The 20,390-nt window shown below is 42.2% G+C and overlaps 3 protein-coding genes across 4 annotated transcripts in view; all 3 read left to right on the forward strand.

Moving 5' to 3' along the window:
• LOC308131418 (zinc-binding protein A33-like) lies at positions 1-1,420 on the forward strand (the record flags this gene model as incomplete). The annotated part of the gene is made up of 1 exon (XM_080498146.1): positions 1-1,420. The coding sequence occupies exon 1, from the start codon at positions 32-34 to the stop codon at positions 1,418-1,420; it is 1,389 nt and encodes a 462-aa protein (XP_080354272.1). The 5' UTR covers positions 1-31.
• Positions 1,421-3,874: 2,454 nt separating this feature from the next.
• On the forward strand, positions 3,875-7,655 carry tmem177 (transmembrane protein 177). Of its 2 annotated transcripts, XM_080498239.1 has the most exons (4): positions 3,940-3,950; positions 4,849-4,899; positions 5,115-5,364; positions 6,418-7,655. In XM_080498239.1, exons 3-4 carry the CDS (start codon positions 5,164-5,166, stop codon positions 7,147-7,149), a joined length of 933 nt encoding a protein of 310 aa, XP_080354365.1. In that variant the 5' UTR covers positions 3,940-3,950; positions 4,849-4,899; positions 5,115-5,163; the 3' UTR covers positions 7,150-7,655. The 2 variants fall into 2 exon arrangements, with proteins under 2 accessions (XP_080354364.1, XP_080354365.1); XM_080498238.1 differs by lacking the exon at positions 4,849-4,899 and having other exon boundaries at positions 3,875-3,950.
• Positions 7,656-11,219: 3,564 nt separating this feature from the next.
• Positions 11,220-20,390, forward strand: part of ptpn4a (protein tyrosine phosphatase non-receptor type 4a) — a 74,953-nt gene continuing 65,782 nt past the window's right edge. The window contains exon 1 of the mRNA XM_080498338.1: positions 11,220-11,725. The gene's annotated coding sequence lies outside the window, so the exon portion shown is untranslated. The remainder of the gene's footprint in view (positions 11,726-20,390) is intronic.

The raw sequence follows: 20,390 nt of genomic DNA on the forward strand, positions 1-20,390 counted from the left end.
TTTAAAGGGAAACCAAAAGTTAACCGAGGCCATGTCGTCTATGTGGTCGTTCCCCCATGAAGACCTGATGTGCCCGGTATGCCAGGACATCTTCAAGGACCCGGTGGTTCTTCGGTGCAGCCACAGTTTCTGCACCTCCTGCGTGTCCCAGTGGTGGAGGACCAAAGGCCGGCGGGAGTGCCCCTTCTGCAAAGCCGTGACTGCTCGCGGGGCTCCCGTCCGAAACCTGGTGCTTAGAAACTTGTGCGACGCCTTCCAGCTGGAGCTGAAGTCCGGCCTGATCTGCAACCAGCACTACGAGAAGCTCAAGCTGTACTGTCTGGACGACCGCATCCCGTTGTGCGTGGTCTGCAGTAGCGCCAAGGAGCACCGGGACCACGCGTGCATCCCCACGGACGAAGCGGCGAACAGACACCGGTCCGACCTGGCACAGCTCCTGCCCGCTTTACGCCAGAGGCTGGTCAATTTCTGCACCGCCAAAAGCGGCTGGCTGAGGCTGGACGTCAAGAGTCAAGCCCGGGACACCGAGGAGAAGATACGGGAGGAGTTCCGGGTGCTGCGGGACTTTCTGGACATAGAGGAGAAGACCCGGATAGAGGCTCTGAGAGAGGAGGAGGGGCTCAAGACCAAGGAGGTGAATGACGCAATTAACGAATTGAACCGGGAAATAGTCGCCTTGGAAAGTTCTATCAATTCCATAGAGGAGGGCCTGAGCGGAGACAACACATCCTTTTTATTGAAAGTTGACGACATTACAAAGAAGGTGCAGCGCCCCCTCCCGGAGCCCAAGGAGGTCAAGAACACAGGCGTCGACGTCGCCAAACACCTGGGCAACGTGGGCTTCATTGTGTGGTACAAAATGAAAGAGATCGTGACCTACAGTCCTGTGCTCCTCAACCCCAGCACCGCCCACCAGGAGCTGGAGCTGTCTGAGGGTCTGACCAGTGTCCGGTGTGGCCCCAAACTGCCCCGCAACATCCTCTCCACGACCCCAGAGAGGATTCACCACTCTGTCCTGGGCTGGGAGGGCTTCACCTCAGGAATCCACATCTGGGACGTAGAGGTGGGGAACAATCCGGTGTGGGCGCTGGGTGTGAGTACCCAGGATGCCCAGATGAGAAGGAACGTACTGTCGGGGTTATGGATGGTGAGGTTCGACAAGTGCAAGTTCACAGCGTACTCCCCTCCGGAGATGGTCTCCGTGCTCCCACTGATGGACCCACTGCCCCTGAGGGTCAGGGTGGTGCTGGACTACAACAGTGGGAGGTTGTGCTTCTTGGATCCAGACAGTCACGCTGTCATACATGTCTTCACGCACACATTCACTGAGGAGCTATTCCCATACATCAACACCTGGGGGGGCCTCCCACTGAAGATTCTCCCACTGAATCACACCGTGACTGTGAGTCAAAGGTCCTGAATAAAAGGTTGAGGGTAAAACCTGCTTTCAGTTTGTCATGATCATCATAACTATATCTTTGCACCTTTTTGAAACATGTTTGATGTTAAACGATTTCAGTTACTTTCCATGTTGGTCGGCTTGGTTCAGAGTTTTCCCAATAATGGTAGTGGGTGTGCATTGTACAGATTTTCTGGGACTACTGTACTTTTGCACATGCCAAATATTGGCCTTATTTAAAAAAAAGAAATGGAAGTAGACTGTTATTTCTGTAATTATATAGACATGTACCATGTTGGAATTACAAATGTTATGAATGAAACAACCCTTGAGTGAATTATGTTGGTGTGTTATTATTCTTCACATAAGAATATGAATTCTCAATTTTCAAACAAAGATCTCAACTGGTTGTGGCAAAGAACAAACTGATGACGTGCACTAACATCAAATATCATGAAGCTTGCCATTGAAGAGCATAGTTCAGGGGGGTCAAAATAGTTTTAGTTGAGTGGCCACATACAGTTTAATTTGATCTTGAGTGGGCCAGAGTAGCAAAATATATAGATATACTTTATTTATACCGTTGTGATAAATTGTGTCTCAACAACATGCAGCATAGAATGTTAAGTAGAAATAACAGCAATTTGTTTACAAGGCTGAAGGGGGGGGTAATGTTATATGAAAATAAATATAAATAATAGTATATAACATATCCCTGTTAAATACTATTTTTAGGTTATTCCATAATGTCAATATTTGTATATTAGTTTTATAAGATACCTGTCTCTATGAGTGTGTCCTCTCAGCTCTTGCTTCAGCTGAAGGTGAAACACAGAAACAGGCTTGAGATTGACCATAACTCAGAGTTGCTTTGTCTCCTATAAATACAGACCTTGGTCAGGAGCCAAGAAATCCTACTCATTTCTCTCATTAATCCCTCCAAACTCAGGACGTTGTGACATCAAATGTTGAAAAAGATTATTTTTGTATAGTACTGTTGAGTCTGTTAAAAAAAAAATGCTGAAGTTACTGAAGTAAAGTGAAATACAGTTAATATTTTCCTCTAGCATTTCCACTTGTTTTGGTTTATAATGGAACTATTTTTTTGTTTTGGCATACTGTGATTGTCTATTCTTCTATCTCAGGATCAAACTGCACTTTCTTATCTTTCAATAAATTTGAGAAGTTGAAATTGTTCAAAGAATTGGATCAGTTTGTCATTAAGGGGTGATGATGGGTGACTGACTCTGAAGGGTCAAATATTATATTTTTTAATAAGTGTGTGTGTGTGTGGGGGGGGGGGGTATGCTTGAAGCAAGGATATTGGGTCATAATCATAGTACTATCAAACATTTTTGTCACGAAATGTCAACAGGATCCAAAGAAGTGTGTTGAGAAAACCATTTAAATTAACTGCAAAAGATTTACAAAGAATCAGTCATGGACACAAATCTTCAACAAGGTCGAGGTGGGGCTCTGGTATGGGCAGGTATCAACATGATGAGCTACAGTTGAAGATGTACTTGAAGATGACATTTTCTTCAAGAAATGGTAAAGAAAAAAGGCTAGATTTTTCAAGAAGAGTAGAAGACTATGATTTTTATTCAGGGCAGGGTTCCATCGCATGCACCAGAGTCTTCCACTGCATGGCCTGACAGGAAAATGATATAGCCCCCTTCTTCACTGGACTTAAACCCTACTGAGGTTTACCATGAAGGAAAACAGCACAGCGCTAGGAGGCTGTGGTTTGTCATGAACAGATAAAGAAACTGAATCCATGGATCGAATGCTTGTCACCGTTATTGAAAAGAAGAGTGGCGAAATTGGTGGTAATGTTAGAAATGTTGAATGAATTTTCAGTTGTTTGTTTATTATTTTCACTTTGATGAAAACAAACAAGTGATACCTCAGCAGCAGGGTGCAAAACATCTTCAAGGACAGCTCACACCCTGGTTTCTACCTGGTTGACTTGTTGCCCTTAGGCAGGCACTACAGGGGTATCAAACCAAAAGCAAACAGACTAAGAAAATTTTTTTTCCCAGTCAAACCCACATTAAATTCATGCATTCATTGATTCACAGCCTGCACATCAGAGTCAAACATCTGTAAACACATTGCCAGGTTGCACTATTCTTTAATGTATTGCAACATCATTGTTTTTTTTATTATTATATCGCATAATTTCTATTGCTCCATTTTTTAAATTGTTTGCACTGTGCGAGGAGAAGATCTCCTTTTTTTGTACAGTGCATAATTATAATGATAATACAGGATTTCAAATTTTTGTGACAGCAAAATAAATGATAACAAACAAGTACAAAAGCAGTATTATGAAGGTTTCTATATCTAGTTAATATATTTTCACAAACCTCAACAAGTTGGGTTTAGGGTTAGACTGGAGTTTTTACTGGCGTCCGGTGCTGAATAACACAAACGGGCCTGGCAACCAAGTGTCGTAAAACTGTCGCGAAACGGCTGAGCATACTGCTTTACGGCGTCGATCTGTCTTCATGTAACTGAACTGCTGTCCTTGTAAAGATGTGCAGAGCATGTGAGTTTGTTTTTTTAATACCAAAATCGGCGTCCTCCGCCAAATAAAAACCCCAGTAGAGAAGATGAACGCGTGCTTGATTGGTGGATCAGTTCGCTGAGATCACACTTCTGTCAGACTGTAGTGAAGCTAAATGTGCTAATCTGCACACACCAGCTGCAAACTGTGAGCCTGTGAGCTCAAAAGTTTACACTGGAATGAAATGAAGAGCCTGGCTACCTAAAGCTAAAAAGTGTTTTGAAATTAAACCATTCTTCTCAATAGATTTACCACATGGTTTACTTCAATGAAACTCGTGCTCTTATGTTACTTGTGTTAGGTTTATCTCAAATTTTTAGATCACCAATCATCTACTGTCATTTATATTGATGTAGTCATTCAGTTCAGTGTGCCCAGGTACGAGGCATTACAGGTACAAGTAATTTTTTTTTCTGCAAGACTCATGTGTCCAAATGTCTCAAACCCCATGCAAAAGTCTACATGAAATGAAAATATAACATCATAAGACTGAAAGAATCGCACATATTTCAATTAGAAAAGCCAAACGCAGGCAGTTTTACTTCAATTGTAGTGAACTAAAGTAACACACAATATTTGCATATTGATGAGCTGGTACATTTCTGTGCAATCCCTGTTTTTACAATGGCAATCATACTCAGCCTTGTTTGATATTGTCTGGAAAGTTTTACTTTAGAGCATGTGCCTTTATGAGGTCACCGTTTCTTGGTGTTGAACTCCCACATTAGCTGTGTTTTTAATATTCTGCACTTTTGTGTATATTAATGGGATGACCAAACTATTAGAAACGGCACACATACAGTCCAGCTCAACATCCCCATTGCTTCAAACTGCAACGTTTCTGATTTATTGATATGTGACTAAATTTTGTTGTCGACAGAAGAAAACCCTTACAGAAACATCTCTGGATTTGAACCGGGACATTCTCGCTGTGAGGTTTCAGTGCTAAACATTGCACCCACATTTACTACATATATTAATTTATTGTAACTGATTTGTTTTTGTTGTCCGATCTGCTGTCTGTTTTGGATACAACAGAGACACAATCCTTGAATCAAACTCTTTCTGGCCTGAATGAGAGAGAATAAATCTGTATTTTACCATCGGTTGTTTAAAGTGTGTTTCTGTTTGTTTAACCTCTTCCAGACGTCGTCTACTGAAGCCGTCCACACCGAGCTCACCCGTCGATCGGATCATGGCGTCGAGTTTCCTCAAGTACTCTGTTCTTCTTCAGAAGTACCGGACGCCACTGCTCCTTGCGAGTTGCGGTGGGGTCTTTGCGGCCAATATTTTCTACCACGTCTGCCCCGACCAGTCGTACCGTCAGCTGTACCAGGCCTGGCACAAAGGACAGCCGGACACCCTGTCAGAAAAGCTGGAGAGTGTTTTTCAGCAGGTACTGTTTGTGATGGGAGCTTCTATTTTTTTTTTTTTTTTTTACGTTTACTAACATTTTGATAACTTTGAGAAATCTGTGTATTTATATGTGGATGGGATAAGAAACATAAAAATTGTTTCTGTTGGAAATTCACCTAATTGTCGACCTCTAAATTATCAGGCCCAGTATTCCTCACTGTTCTATGAGTTTTTCAATCGTGAAATTCTTCAGACAATCCTTTAATGCTGTTGAATGCTGTTCTCAGTCGCAAGCTCGACCATGCCCAGGCGGCGTATTTTGTGTGTCTTTAAGGAACATTTACACACATTTACATAAATGGCTTTAGTCTGATTGCTGAAGGTGGGGAAAGTAGTTCAAGCTCTATTAGGGGGGCTCATCACCCACACTTTGAACAGCCCTTATCAAAGACATGCCTCAAAATTAAAGGAAAATTATATTAATGGTACTTTTTTTTATTAAAACAGTCTCCAAAACACTCAAGGATAACAATAATAAAAGCTAAATAAAAACAACACATCAGATACATGATGAAATATTGAACTGTGTAATTACAGGTAGGACAATATTGAACGAGTGAGTTTTGAGTCTTGAGAGTTGATGCTGCAGATGGAAAGTGGGAGTATATCCCACCTCCCTCGAGGCCATTCTCAATCTCTTCTCTCCCTATCCACCAGAACCCCCCCCCCCCCCCCCCGCCTGTTTCAGCATGTTGGGAAGCTTTTAGCCACTGGAACGCAAGTATTTACGTATAATAGATGGAAATATGCGGAATCTGTATAACTATTGATGATGGGCTATCAAGGACGATGCCCCGGCTTTTCATCTCAGCGGAGGGAATACTGAGAAGCTGGCAGTTGTGAGGGAGGGATTCTGTTTTATTGAAGAAAAGACCTTTTACCCCAGTTTGTGACCTGCACCTAAACAATAATGTAGATGATGGCATGTAAAGAATTCATGGAGCCTGTTAAGGTTGAAGAAAGATTTAAATGAATGGTGCACACAGTGCCTATACTACTTCTCGAGTTTTGACGTTTGTCTGACTTCTTGTAGGTGTTGAAGGACTATGGTGTCGCCACAACCAAAAATTTCTCGGCCTTCGCCTCCTACGGTTTCCACCCGGTTGGCGCCGGCGTCCCGTGGCTTCCAGCCGGGGCCCAGGTCGGCATTCCGGCCAATTTCAACAGCACCACGGACGACCCCAGCGGAATCACCAACCGCACCATTTTCATCAACGGCAAAACGGTGGACTGGAGCAGCGAGACGGGCGCCACGCTGCAGGAGGCGCTGGTGCTTTCTCCGGAGGCACAGAAGTTCGCCCTGGCGCGGGAGGTGGCCCGCCTGCAGTCCGGCGGACCCCTGATCGGTGCATCCGTGGCGCCGCTCTGCCTCGCCGGGGTGTGGGTGTACAGCACGGTGCTGAAGCAGGTGTTTGGGCTTCACGCCGGGCCCGTGCTGCTCCGCGGGGCCACCAACCTCCTCGCGCTGGCCATCGGAGCCGTCTCCTACTTCCTCGCCTCGGACGCCGTGGGCCAGTGGGTGGAGTGCAGCTCGGATCGCAACGCGGCTAAAGTGTCCCGCGATTACGCCAAAGGTGGGGTGGAGTTTTACAACAAAATCCTGACCAGGAATCGGACGCTACGCTCCCTGATGGGGACGAAGGGGGAGGAGATGTATGCTCCCAGTGGCAACCTGTTCCCGGCTAACATCTTCCAGCTGAAGCACACGCCGTACACGTCCAGGAGGGACGGCATCCTCACTCTGCTCAAAGAGGAGAAAGTGTGAACAAGAAGCTCGTAGTGAGGATTAAAATCTGTAGCTGTAATTTACCTCCGAGTGGACTGGTTAAACACTTGAAAGCATTTCAGTTACACAGGGATTTCATATACTTTTCAACACGTGTTGCAGGCTGTGTCTTTTAGAAAGGAAAAGGAAAGTTTCAGATAATAAACCAGCATTTTGCAGCTCTTTTGCAAGGAGGAAATGCATTTGAGGACTCTAATAAAGTATTTTTATGCCTGTGCATGTGGTGATGTGGATACATTTGAAATGAGTGACCAGTAATGAGATATAGGAGATCATAACTTAAAATGTACTTTTCCTTTAAATATTCTACTTGTATGTCAATTTTCCAAAACCAAAAAAAACTGTACGGGTGCCTTGCCATTCCTTTCCTTGCTTCGAGGAATAGCCGGGAAGTGGGAAAATTCCAACTTTACCAGTCGGGACACAGAGTACACTGTGAGACTGGGAATTCCGACGAGGAAAGTGAGAGATTTGAGAGCTGAGAGACAGACATGGCTTCCTTAGGATTTCTTAATGATACACTGTGTTGAATCAATGGTGTATTTAAGAGTTGAATAAAATACAGGAAAGGTTTTAGTCAAAACAATTTCCCTTGCTATCACTGGTTGCTTGTCCCAATAAAGTAAATCAAATTGATCTTCTAAACATAATTCCACGTAGTTGTGCTTCGTGATGTTTCAAGCTGGGAAATGGGAATTTCTAAATGCTATTTTCTTGAACTTTCCATAAACGACAAATGGGAGGCTCAATGCCAAGAAAAAGGGATTTGTGTGGCTGTGTATGTGTTTTTAAAAGCCAAATGGAAAGCTTTGCAGATCATTTGAAGGCAAGTATCCACATATTGACCAAAATATTGAGACATACACAAAAGGAGGAAATATTTAATGATTTTGGTAAATACTAATTTAAGATCAGCTGATTGTAACTACAGTTTAAATAAAACATGTGACTCCTTAAGATTGAAGGAGAAGACTGGAGGTCAATTATATGCCCTTCAAATGACAAGAAATTGTGATTTATTCATATTCATGGACACTACTGATTAATCCTTTGAAACCTGGAATTAATTTGTGATGAGAATTTGAATAATAGTGGGTCATGTTTGAACTTCTAAAATTGAATATACAAATTGATTCCAAAGATTATTGGAATCTGTATGTTTATGCATTTGATTTTATAGTTTGGGTTGTTTTCATCATTTAACATGTTATATAAAATTATTTGGGTATTATTTTCCAAAATGAAAGAAATTAATTTTTCTTTCTTTTTTATTATACGAGAGGAAATTTCTCAAGGCTCACTGAGATTAAATTAGTAGCTGTATAGTACATAATCATTGGCGTTTTGACCTTAATTTCTACATGTTTACATGCTCAACTGGATACTTTGTAACCGCCTGCAGAGAAATAAGAACATCCTCATTTATCTTTTCACTCAGTGGAGGGCAGAATAGAAATAGAAAACTAAATGTTATTGGAAAGAAATTGATTTATTTGACTGTAAAATTTAATTGTATAGAGCGACAATCCAAAATGGTGCATGCAGAGAATGTTCCTATTGGTGATTGATAATATTGGCTTTGTAATGGTTTGTTTCTTTTATTTGACTGATTGAAAACAAGATGAACTTGTAACTCATGACACCATCTGGTGGCTGATATTACAAGATGCATTATTTCAATAACTTCGATCATTTTCATAACATAAGACCTAAAGATCCCTCAGATGGTATCATAAATGATGATTCCTGTTATACTACCCTTTTTTTATGTTTGTTATTCACTATGTGAAGCAAAACAATATACCATGCTCTCTAAAGGCTTGACATTTCCGTGGCCCTAACTAAACTATTAAATCTTAACAACCTAATTATGCATCATGGCACCTCTGAATTCATTGCATAGCACTCACATTACCGGAGGTCATCTGTCTGCCTATTAACAAGACTCAAGATAAGCTCCTTTAATTACATTAGAAATCTTCCACCCTATGGACTGAGCTCAAGACAGTGGTGTGTAATTAATGGTGACGGATCGACATACACAGGCACTTTGTTGCATGTTTTTTTCATTGATAGACAAGCCCTGAAATTAGCCACAAAAACATGTTGCTGTTGATTGGATGGTGTTAAAGCTCCATGACATGACGTGGTGAAATCGAGTCATCAGAACACGAACTGTGGTGATTGTGTGGGCTTGAAAGGAGATGTTTCAGCAAAGAAAAAAAAGCTGTTCTAAATAATCCTGCAGTCAAATCAAGTCATGCTTTAAAGGAGGTCGAGATAAAGCTAAGGAGTGTTTGAAGGAGGTAGGCAAAAAAATAAGCTTTGAATTTCTAGTTCAGTCCATCATTTGATAGACAACCCAGCATTGTTTGTGCAACAGACTCATGAACAACACTGGGCTTATTGTCTTCATCTCGTCCTCCGCTTCATTGGCTTCACTTCATTGTGCAGAAGACTCTTCAAGGGACACAATGGTCCATTGTTTGATCCGTGTTTCATTTTGAGCCACTTGATGTCAGTACAGTCCATGTTACGAGCCCAACAGCCTCAGACAGGCAAATTCACAGTTCTCATGTAGGACACTGTCATTGATCCATTCAGCAGTGAAAGATAAGGTTTCATAAGAAGAATATAAATCTTAGACTTTGTCTTTCAATGAGAAAGTCACAAGTTCTTGAATTCAACCACTTGATTAAATGTTTTTTTTTTAATGAAATATAGGTTGACTATGGATTTGAATTTGTGTGCTCGTATCATTTTGTTATGTTTTTTTCTTTTTCTTGGGTGGTTGGGTGGGGGTTGAGGGGGTCTCTCTATGTTTTTCTGAATGGAAATCAGCTTAAAAAATAGCTGTGGCCATTAATCATAAAACTGAATTGAATCACAGTTGACTAAATATGCTTTGATTTTATTTTATTTCATGAGCACAAAACATTAATATGCACTGAAACTTCAGAAAATATAAATGTACATAAAGAACCACATAGTATATGATCCCTGATGTAGAGTTCAGGACAAGAGTCTTTCTTTTTTTACTTGGGGGGGGGGGGGGGGGGGGGGCTGGTTTGCTTCTTGTCAGTTCGCCATGTATGTGTCATACAAGCATGTGTATTTAGTTTTGACAATAGTCAGCTGAGATCAGCCCAGTTCCCCGCAATCCTCAGATGAAATAGTATAGAAGATAAATGGATTCTTGAACCCAGATCTACAAAAGCCCAGATCATCTGTTTTATCACTTCCAGTTGTTCCTCAGTGCAGAATAAAAACATTGGGCGATGCTGCTTTCAGCAGTCGCATTTCAGTTAGTTCAGGAAGTTTGTTCCACTGGTGAGGGGTCCTATGTCCCCGTGGAACAAACTTCCTCAACACCTGAAGACTGCTAACGCACTCACTTCTTTTAAACCGGGCCTTAAAACCCTGTTCAGGCTTGCCAATGAAAAATAAACCTATTTTATTGTACCTTTTTATTGTTCCTTTTTTGTACCTATTTTATTGCCTCTATCCTAATAAAGGTTTTACTTTATTTATTCTCCCTTTTATGCTTTGCTTAATTACTTTATTTTAATGTCTTTAAATAGTCTTAATCACTTAAGATTAAGATGCCTTAATCGCCTTGCTTTAATGTATTTTCTTTATTTCATTATAAAGCCTTGTGGATTGCCTTGTGTCTCAATGGAGCTAAATAAATCAATTTCCTTTTCCTTGTCTAGGATTCCACTGGATTGTTTTATTCAGGTGTTTTGTTGTCTACATCCATGATTTTGATGTGTTTGATAGATTTGCGTGCATCTGTTTTTCCTTAAAATGTGAACCGTATTGCAATCATTTTAAGTGCGCAACATCCACCAATTTTCCACGTTTATCTGCGCAGACTGTGAAGTGCAGGAATGCGTCTTGAGGCCACCTGGGTGCGCTCAGTAACAAACAGCGCGCCTCTGAGTGGAAAGCCCCGCCCCCTCCTGCGCGTGCGCCTTGCGCCATTACGTCGGCGCACCGCGCTGCTGCGCTGCCAGCAGACAGGCAGGCGGGCAGAGAGAGCAGCTGCAGAGGCAGAGAGAGACAGACACATCCGCGGACGGGCTCCTGGTGGGAAAGTCACAAACGCAACGTTTGAATCGTGATCTGACGGCCACTTTCTTTCCCACGTCCAACCCTTTGTGCCGATTGAAGTGTTTTTTCTTTTATTTATTTTTATTTCACGCATGCGTGGGATTATATTTCTTAAATCTCCCGACCTGAAATGACTGCTGCCCGCCGCGTCTAGCCGATGCTTCCTGCGGGGGCTCCTGTCCTGTGGATTATCCGTCGTCGCCGAGCCAGTCGCAGGGTCGAGCCCGGTGGAGGCCCCGCTCCGCCGGGTGGATGTGTGAGGCAGCGCCGGGCGTCCCAGTGCTGATGAAGACGCTGATAGTGATGATGCACGGGTTTCATCGGCAGCGGGCGAACTGATCTTGGATGTTTGGGCTATATAGCCCCGCGCACAAACCATTTCCTCCCACGGCAAAAGATTCTTATTCTTAAAAACTGGACCCCCCTGGAGCGGTTTATGACGGTAAGAAAAGACGCTCGCTCGCGCACAGGCCACCAGCTGACGCTAGCTTAGCTAGCTTAGCGCTGTCACTTTTATCCAAGTTGCTCCCAGCGCAGCTAAAACGGCCAATCACGACAAATACCGCGAATGTAACACAGCTAGTTTTTCCTTAATGGCGCCTCATTGAGCATTGCTTTGCTGAAAACACACATGTATTTTTTTTAAAACAAGCATTTAATCCCCCTTGTGTAGCCTGCTTGTTGGCTAGCTGTCTCTTAGCCCATTCAATATTGCGAACCTTCACTTCAACGTAGCTGCGAAACGGGGCATAATCCAATTAATATGCATCCGAGGGTTTATTACGCCAATAAAACTTCACTCTGTGGACTCGACTGGTGCAGATATGCTGTTAAAGTGGGTCGTCAGGGGCTCATTCATTTGACAGTATACAATGAGCCCTTTAATGACTGACTTCAGTGGAAGCGATGCAGCGTCGCTTTAACATCGGATATATTTATATGCATCCATCGTTTGATAGCGGTTAATGGCTGATCATTGTGTGACTTGCGTCGGGATCGGTGATGTTGTTTATTTCATTCTGCACAGAGCTGCATGTGGGATCCGCTCATTCATTGCTCAGCTGTGGGAGATGTCACAGAGGAAGCTGGTTATTGGGCTCCTGCTTAAAAAAAAAAATCTTCTTTGATTTAATGATTGTTTTTCAGTGTGACAGAAGCAGTATGCATGGAAACAAAGCTGATAATTATGCGGTGTTAAGTAATGGATGAGAGCTGTGATGAGGCGTCCTCCTTTTTTTTCTTTCTCGATGACGTAATCCTCAACCGTCCGTGCCACATCTTTTGGGTCGCAGTCGGTTCCTCCGCTGCCTGCTGCTCGCCAGTCTGCTGCCTGCAGCTCCCATCATATGCATCATGCTCTGTCCTCTTCATCTCGCCTCTTGTCTCTTCCATCCTCACCTCCTCCCCATCCCCCCCTCTCTTTGCTTTATCGCAACTGCAAAATGACATTAGAGCCATGGCTCACATCGCTTCCTTGAATGGGATCTCGGCATCAGGAGCAAGCTGACGGAAGTATGAATGAATCCTTGAAGCCGTGTTCACCAAAGCAACATAACCCCTCCATAAAATGTGTGGTTCCAACTAAGAGATCTCCAATATTGGTAGCCCACTACACACAATTCTCAACTAACCTGGCCATTCCCATTCCAACTTTTCTGCAAAGATCTAAAACTCACCAGATCTGGACTAATGTTGGCACTTTGTTCTGACCTGGATATCTGTGGGAATCCCTGTCTGACGACGATGATTGCTGGCCGTCTTGGGAATTAGGCCTGTCATACAGCATATTTTAAATTGGGATATCATCCCAGGCAGTTGATTGCTGTTATGACATGCCGATTACAGCGAGGATTATTTCGTGATGGTATGCTAGAGAAGTATTTTCAGACATTGGGGTTATCTAAATATTACAATGTTCAACGTTGATATATGCAAGTATACATTATGTGCAATTAGCCTAGATGCTGTGGCCCTTACTTGGATCAAGTGAGTATAGTTGTGTAGACACAAAAACAATACATTTCTCTTTTTGATAGCTTGGCAAAGTATTAAACCAAACCTGTTAATATGCTGACAAGTGAATGCTGGTTGCATTTTTACCACAGGTTTTGATTCCCCACAGCAGAACTAAACTACCTTCAGACTTTTGAGAAATTGTCCAGTCCATTCAATGTTTTCTGACCAGTTTGCTCTTTTACCCATTATTTTTTTTATTTGTGCTGGATAACGTTTGTATATTCACCATAGATATTAAAGAAATGTCTCTTTATAACTTCTTCTATGACGCAACTTTGACTTGGTGTTCTGACCAAGTGCATCTTGCAAAATGCCATAATTGGTTCCTTGTAAATGTGCAATTATGTTTTTTGAGAATAATTTCCCATTGAAATCAACAAGACTATAATAGAAGCCTGGGGACGCTGTGTGAATGGACTTTGAGCTGTGCCATATGAAAGACAGTACATACCAGTATTGAGGTTTCTTCTTTTTTTTTTTTATAGCATCACCCTTCAGTCAGGCAAGGGAATCCCTTTTCTTTTGGTGCTTGAAACATATGTTGAGAGCGGAGAACAAATGCCTAAATAAGACGGAGCAAAGTTTGTCATCATGAAATAAAAATGCCCTTTTGCTGTCTTTATTTTTATACACATGATATATTCATAAATGGGTGCTTGGGAGGAATCCTAGGTTGAACTTGACATAGGCTCTGCGCAGATCTGGAGAAGTGACGACTTTAAAAGGTGGATGGACTCAGCTGGTGAAGATTAAATCACCCTGAGCAGCAGGACACGCTTTACTTGACACAGTGCAACTGGATGTGTCTTCCATGTGCTGTACGACTTGTGTGTTGGAGAGAAGGGATGGGGGGGGTGGGTTGGGGGTGGAGGACAGGAGAGGCGCAGGTGTGGCAGGGGTAATTGGGAGAGATGGCACTTACTAGCACAGGGTGAAAGGGGGGCTCCCTGAGGAGCAGATTCAGAGACCGGGAGTCTCACCACATCCCAAGACAACTGGTTTAAATTTAACTGTGGAAATGATCCAGAGGCAAATTGTGATTTAATCCCCGACTGTGTGTCTGAATCTACTGCATCAAACTCCGAATCTCATTGTGTGGTGTCTCACCAGAGCAGCTGTGGCTCAGTTGGTAGCGGTTGTGAGTTTGATTCCCCCATCTGGTTGTTTAGGATTATTATTTTGACATTTTATCCATTTGTGTTCCCAAAATGTTTTTCTATCCAGCTTAAATTCACTTAATTTTAATAATTGTTCCCAGTATATATTATTTCTCTTTGTCTTTTATTCCTGCCTCATATGTACAGTTTTTTTTTTTGTCTGTTGTCAAGTACTTTAAGTGGTTTTAAACCGCATGATTTCATGATTAGCAAAATTATTGTCATTGTTTGCCTCCTCCAGTATCTGCTGCCGTTATACAAGATGACAAGGGCACCAAGTAGGTTACCTACAGAAAGAAATGTGTTCTCTGTCTGCCTCTCCATCACATTACAGTATATTGTGTTATTTTACCTCAACGAATGAAGGCAGTTGATTAGTGCTAGTTTTACTCTTCACATTGAACATTCAATGCTTTGGATGACGAGTGCAAGCATTAAAAACAGTTTCAAAGAGGAGATGCTGCTACTAGTCTTTTCCAGCATCCGTGGCCTCATCGTGGCACAGGTCTGACTGTCAATTGTGAAGAGGATGCGTAGGAATGACGGCCTCCTGGTTCAACATCATAAACTGGCCCCGCATAGCAGAATGGCCAAAGGTCAGCCATTGTTTGTGCCTCTTTGAAAAGGCTGAGATGTGTATACACTGTGGGATGGGCCGAGCGCGCAGCGCGTTGAACGCTGTGTGTTTGAGGATCTTTCGTTATATAGCAAGCTCATGCAGATTTTGTTGGAATCCACGCTGGAACGTCTGAACATTGAGCTTCTGCCTGTTTGACCCCTTGTCCCTCTGGCGTTTCTTCTATTCTTGTTGCGTTTTTACTCAGTTTTCGTCTCTCACCCCTGTCCCCCCCTATCTCTGTCTGGCACCTTATGTGTTGGCGTTGGCGTTGGCGTTGGAGAGGACACGCCCTCGCTCTCAGCGTTGTGCCCAGTAGTGCTGACAGCTTAGTATTGGTGTTAACCATGAGCGTTGGTGAGCACAGTACATGCTGGGTGCTGCAGGCCAGATACATTATCAGGCTTTGTCGATGCGAGCTTTTGCATAACCTACATTAGAAGGTTTGGATTTGTTGCCAGAAATACCACGAATAGACCCCAAGAGCAAACTTTCGCCACCATTTTGCATAACTCGTTTGCATTCTTGTAACCACTTGCTTACTCACTGTCAATCTCGTGCTACTAAGTCGACTGCTCTTGAAGTCATGCCCAAATTAGTGACTCACTTGCGGATTTACAATGTATTCAATGTAAACCGTGTCAACGTGTTTGAGAGCTCGGGTGCAAAACCCTAAGCTTGTGTCTTTAAAAAATTCTCCAAAGAATGTGTTTTGCCAAAAAAGTCATCACTTCAGCTTGCGAGATGCTCAATATTTTTAATGGATTGTTCTACATTGAGAGATTTATCCAACTTTTAAAACATTTGGCCCTCAGATGCATATTTTCAGTTGTTGCTTGCTGAAAATGGAACTTAAAATGCCATCCGTTCTCTGAAAATGTGGTCAGAGGTTATGAACAATTCGGTGCATGTTTAGAATACATTAACATTATTAATGGATTCATTTAATTGCAGTTTGAAGATGTATGACTAAGGCCAACAAAGCATACACAATACAAGTCAACTTTATAGCACAGTGATAAACTAAAGCAACCTGAAGGACATTGCATTATCATCTAATAGATTAAGAAAAACGAAGATGGAATTTGAATGATGTTTACGAAGAGGTTCTCCGTCTGTGATTGAGACGGCCTCCTGTGACCTCCGCCGACGCGCCCGTCACAGAACAGCCCGTTCATGTTTAACCAAGAGATCCAGCTGTCTGTTCCTTTCTGACCCTTTCGAAAGCCCAGTCCCGCTTGCAGTTGGGAAACATCGTAAGCTTCGCCAATGCTGGCTAGAGTTCGACCCTTCCGGGTTACAGTAGCTGCACATATACAAGTTTATTCCCAACATGTTGTGGATATATAAAGCCAGAAACAACACAATGACTATGATAGTTTTCTACCATTATAGCCATCGTTGTCCTGAGCTACAGCTCTCTTCGTGTGTCTTGACTGGCAGATCTTATCCACACCAGCCAAACATCCATTCACACAGATATCAAGCCAGATTGTGCTCCGAAACATGGCGAGTTAGTGGTCTGTTGCCGGGGCGGACATGGCACAACTTTTGAGCGAGAAGTGTCTCCCAAGCTCCAAACACAGCTGTGTTTATTCAACGCAAGATATCACGGCCACGGGATGCCAAGAGGAAGGTGCACTGACAGATCCCGACTTCCAAAATGGAAAGCGAGAGGTGCCATGTTGGCAGTGACATATTTTGGTTCTGATTTGCTGCAAAGATTGACTGTCAAATGTGGGACATGTCTGACAGGCTTTTAGCATCTTTTACAGGAGAAGATTCCTATGGGTTTTTTTTGGTGAGATTTAAAGTTTAAAACTTCCAAGTAAAAATTGTTCTCTGCCTGCGAACAGCTGAATCAAAAATATCAGTGATGTGGATTGGGTGGCGATGATGGGTGCATCCGGGAGAAACATTATTTTATCACACAATATCAAAGCTGCCAAAATAATTATTCTTTGGTGCGTAATTGTATAAATAATTTTTTTTAGCAATGAGTCTCTAAGGTTTTTGAGTTGAAAGAAATACTGTAAGTGCTATCTGTAGCTCTGCTGCCTCTTTAAATGGCTTTTTTTTCTCCAAAGTAAACTTTTTCTTTTGGCTCTATTATCGTAATATCAAGATCATGTATAACTAATCAAATGAAACTGCATATTATGGTAATGTATGTCTCAGTTACTGACTCTCATTGCGGCAATGATTTGTTTGTTGGTGTGAAAAAAAACTGAATTGAGCTTTTTTTTTTAACGTACAGATTTTTCACATTTTACCCTATTTCACATTATTTTGTCATTGCACAATGTAAAATATGGAAAAAATCCTTTCAATGTTTTTTTTTTTTTTTTTTTTGATCATTTTAATTGTAGACTACCTAATGTCCATCTTAATATTATAACAGCAGTGTTTTGTCCATATGCAATAAAAAGCAGACATTTTTTTTGTGGCAATTGGAAATATCTGGTAAATCTTTATATCTGGTAAATAAATCTCTTATTGTTCCACATGTGTTTTTCCAGTAAAGCTCATTATGTGATATTAAAAATACATTCAGAAAGTCTTATTTTTTTCACCTTGTACTTAATTCCATGTATTTTTCACATCAGTAATTATAAGGGGAAAAAGGTAATAAATGCAAGACGCATCTTTTTGACCCTCAGATTTTTCATACCGCTCCTGAAGCTCGCTGAAAGCCCCCAGGAGATGCCGACACCACTGTTTGAAAACCACAGTTATGAACCAGGCAATAAATGATTAATCAGGGTAAAAGTCCTTGTATTCATTATTAATGAAAACGATCATTAGTTGCGGTGCCGGTGCTTTGAACGCACCCTGTGAAGTCTCACGAACAGACACCAAACTCTTTGTTTGTTCTATCACTCCACATTCTGGGTTCATAATACAACGGGAATAATATTTTTCTCGCTTGAAATTCATTTCACAGTCTCAGTCGATTTGACTTTTTTCAAAACTTCTTATAAAAGGACAAACGATTAAAAATAATGTCAATTTTAAGCAATAATGAAGGAAAATGCTGTGTTTACCTTAAATTCAACATCTTCATCGAACCGAACGAGCAGGAGTATATTAAAGCCATGAAGTTGTTTGTTTTTTTGTTTTTTTTTTCCCCTGAAATTCTTACTTCTGTTTAACAAAGAATAAGTTTTATGATTAAAACCCACTTCGTCAGCAGAAAGAGTGACTCATCATGTGTTGGATGAAAATACTGGTTCCCCTGACTCATGGTAGTCGCTGCGTTCTAAATTTAGCTCTTATGCCGAATTTCTTCATTTTTTTCGGCAACTTAAACCACAGAAATTCTGGCACCCAGTGTTTTGTTCCCCAGTTTTACACACAGTTATTGTGTGCATGCCAAAAGCACTTCAAAAGTACTGGTGACCTCCAGTTGACCCTGTGGCTGCACACCTCCATCTCTTGGCTCATTTGATTTGATTTACTAAATATCCTATTTTGCTAATTAGTCTGTGATTACCACATGGCAAATGAAGCCAGTCAGTTAGATGTGTTATTTGAGCATTTCAGGTTCAAACTCGTTTGTGGAGTACGTAACGGTAACACCTGACATTTTCTATTGAGCTATTAAACACAGCTTCTGAGTAAACGTTCTGTCTTTGCTGGTATGAGCCTACGCAAGCCAAAGTCCAGTGCAGTGCCAGGTCTGAGCGATGAGGGTGGCGGAAAGGGCATCACTTTGATCCCACAAACACTTTTCCACCATCTATGTATTTCTTGAAACAGTGGCTGTATTTGGATGGCTGCATTCACAACCGTCCTCAAGAAAACAGACCAAAAAAATGTAATAAATCCAACAGATCAGAGTTTTTTTCTGACTCTTGGCAGATTTGATGGTGCTGTTACCGTAGTGTGAGAGCTGGGCTCATACTCGAGTTGAACCGAGTACCCCTCTCTTACAATCCCAAGATAATCGATGGTGATCAAACCAAACCTGCCAGGTATGAGCACATCAGAAACCACTTTCTTGCAACTTACGACCTTATCACCGATGCTCCTGTTGAATGCGGAGCGATCACGTGGTCACTCATGCTCCATTTAGTTAGTTTTTCAGCCAACTTCACTCTACGCTGGGAAGCAGATAAATAGAAGCATCTGAATTCAGATAAGGTCTTGCTATCGGTTTGATCCGAAAGCCAAAGTCAGAGTCCGTCTTTGTGAAGCCCGCCTGGGGTTCTCTTTGGCTATCACACTGTATCATCACATCACACCAGTCAGGACTATGAAAGGACAGCTCTTTTTGTTCCCCTCCGGGAGCAGGAAGATAAGCATGGCTCATCAAAAGTCTCTCTCAGAGGAGCATACAATAAAGGAATAAGGTCATTTGAGGATTTGGACGTGGAACGGAGCTGGCATACGAATCAAAAGGAAAGTTGTGAAAAACTCCCTGTTTATTGGACTGAAAGATTTTGTATTAAATTCACTCCTGACCCTGTAATGGGTAGGAATCGGATGTCAGAATGTCGTGTTTTCGGTGGACCAATAACAGAATGACTCAAAGCATTCTCATTCATCAAGAGGTCTTTTTCTTTTCTTTTTTAGCACGCTGCACTGTAGGCCTTGGCAACAATGTAAAAAGAGTGGCTCGAGGTATCTGTTGTAATTCATCATCCTTTATCGGCCCCGTTGTGAGTCACTTGTGTGTTCTAACCTAGTTTCTGCAAAACGCACGTCTAGATTATGCCGACAGAGCTCGGAGATAAAGCGAGCTAGATTAAAGTGTTGTGGCTGTGCGATATGGAGCGGTGGTCAGATTAAGAGCAGGCTACGTAAAGACATCAGGGGATTAACACATTATTTATGATCGCTGGTTTGAGAGGAATAGGGAGGGAAAATGAGTTCAACAGGAAGAGTCACCTGACTAATGCCATTAGAGTACGGTGTAAAGTGTGAAGCGCTGCTAAGTGTTGGGATGTCGTCGCAGAAATAGAAGATTCTTTTGTGGCCCCACCCCCACCTTTACGCTCCTCAGGTATGCGAGTACAGCTGGCGTCTTCCTCTGTACTCCACGGCGCGTGTTTTGGCTTGTCCTTAACTTTACTACCATTCCTCCTATTTGCCACTGAAGTTACATCAAGTTCTCGAAGTGTTGACACGTACACACGCTCTGTTTAGTAAAGGTGTGCCTTGATCTGCTCAGCAAAAAGTTGTCGACCCTTTTGCCACGTGTTCTTTTTAACCCGAAGCTTGTGCAACCTGAGCTTAATGTGTGTCTGTGTGTGTGTGTGTATGTGTGTGTGTTGGCTTCAGATCTTCAGGTCTGCCTTTGAAACAGCTGCTTAAAG

The sequence above is a fragment of the Blennius ocellaris genome (assembly GCF_963422515.1).
Source record: "Blennius ocellaris genome assembly, chromosome: 6".
NCBI classification, from domain to species: Eukaryota; Metazoa; Chordata; class Actinopteri; order Blenniiformes; family Blenniidae; genus Blennius; species Blennius ocellaris.

What these genes read in the sequence shown, in the direction of transcription:
- tmem177 (XM_080498238.1), top strand. Translation starts at nt 5,164, where the DNA reads ATGGCGTCGAGTTTCCTCAAGTACTCTGTTCTTCTTCAGAAGTACCGG. An exon ending in TGGAGAGTGTTTTTCAGCAG is followed by an intron (nt 5,365 to 6,417) that starts GTACTGTTTGTG and finishes GACTTCTTGTAG; the next exon opens with GTGTTGAAGGACTATGGTGT.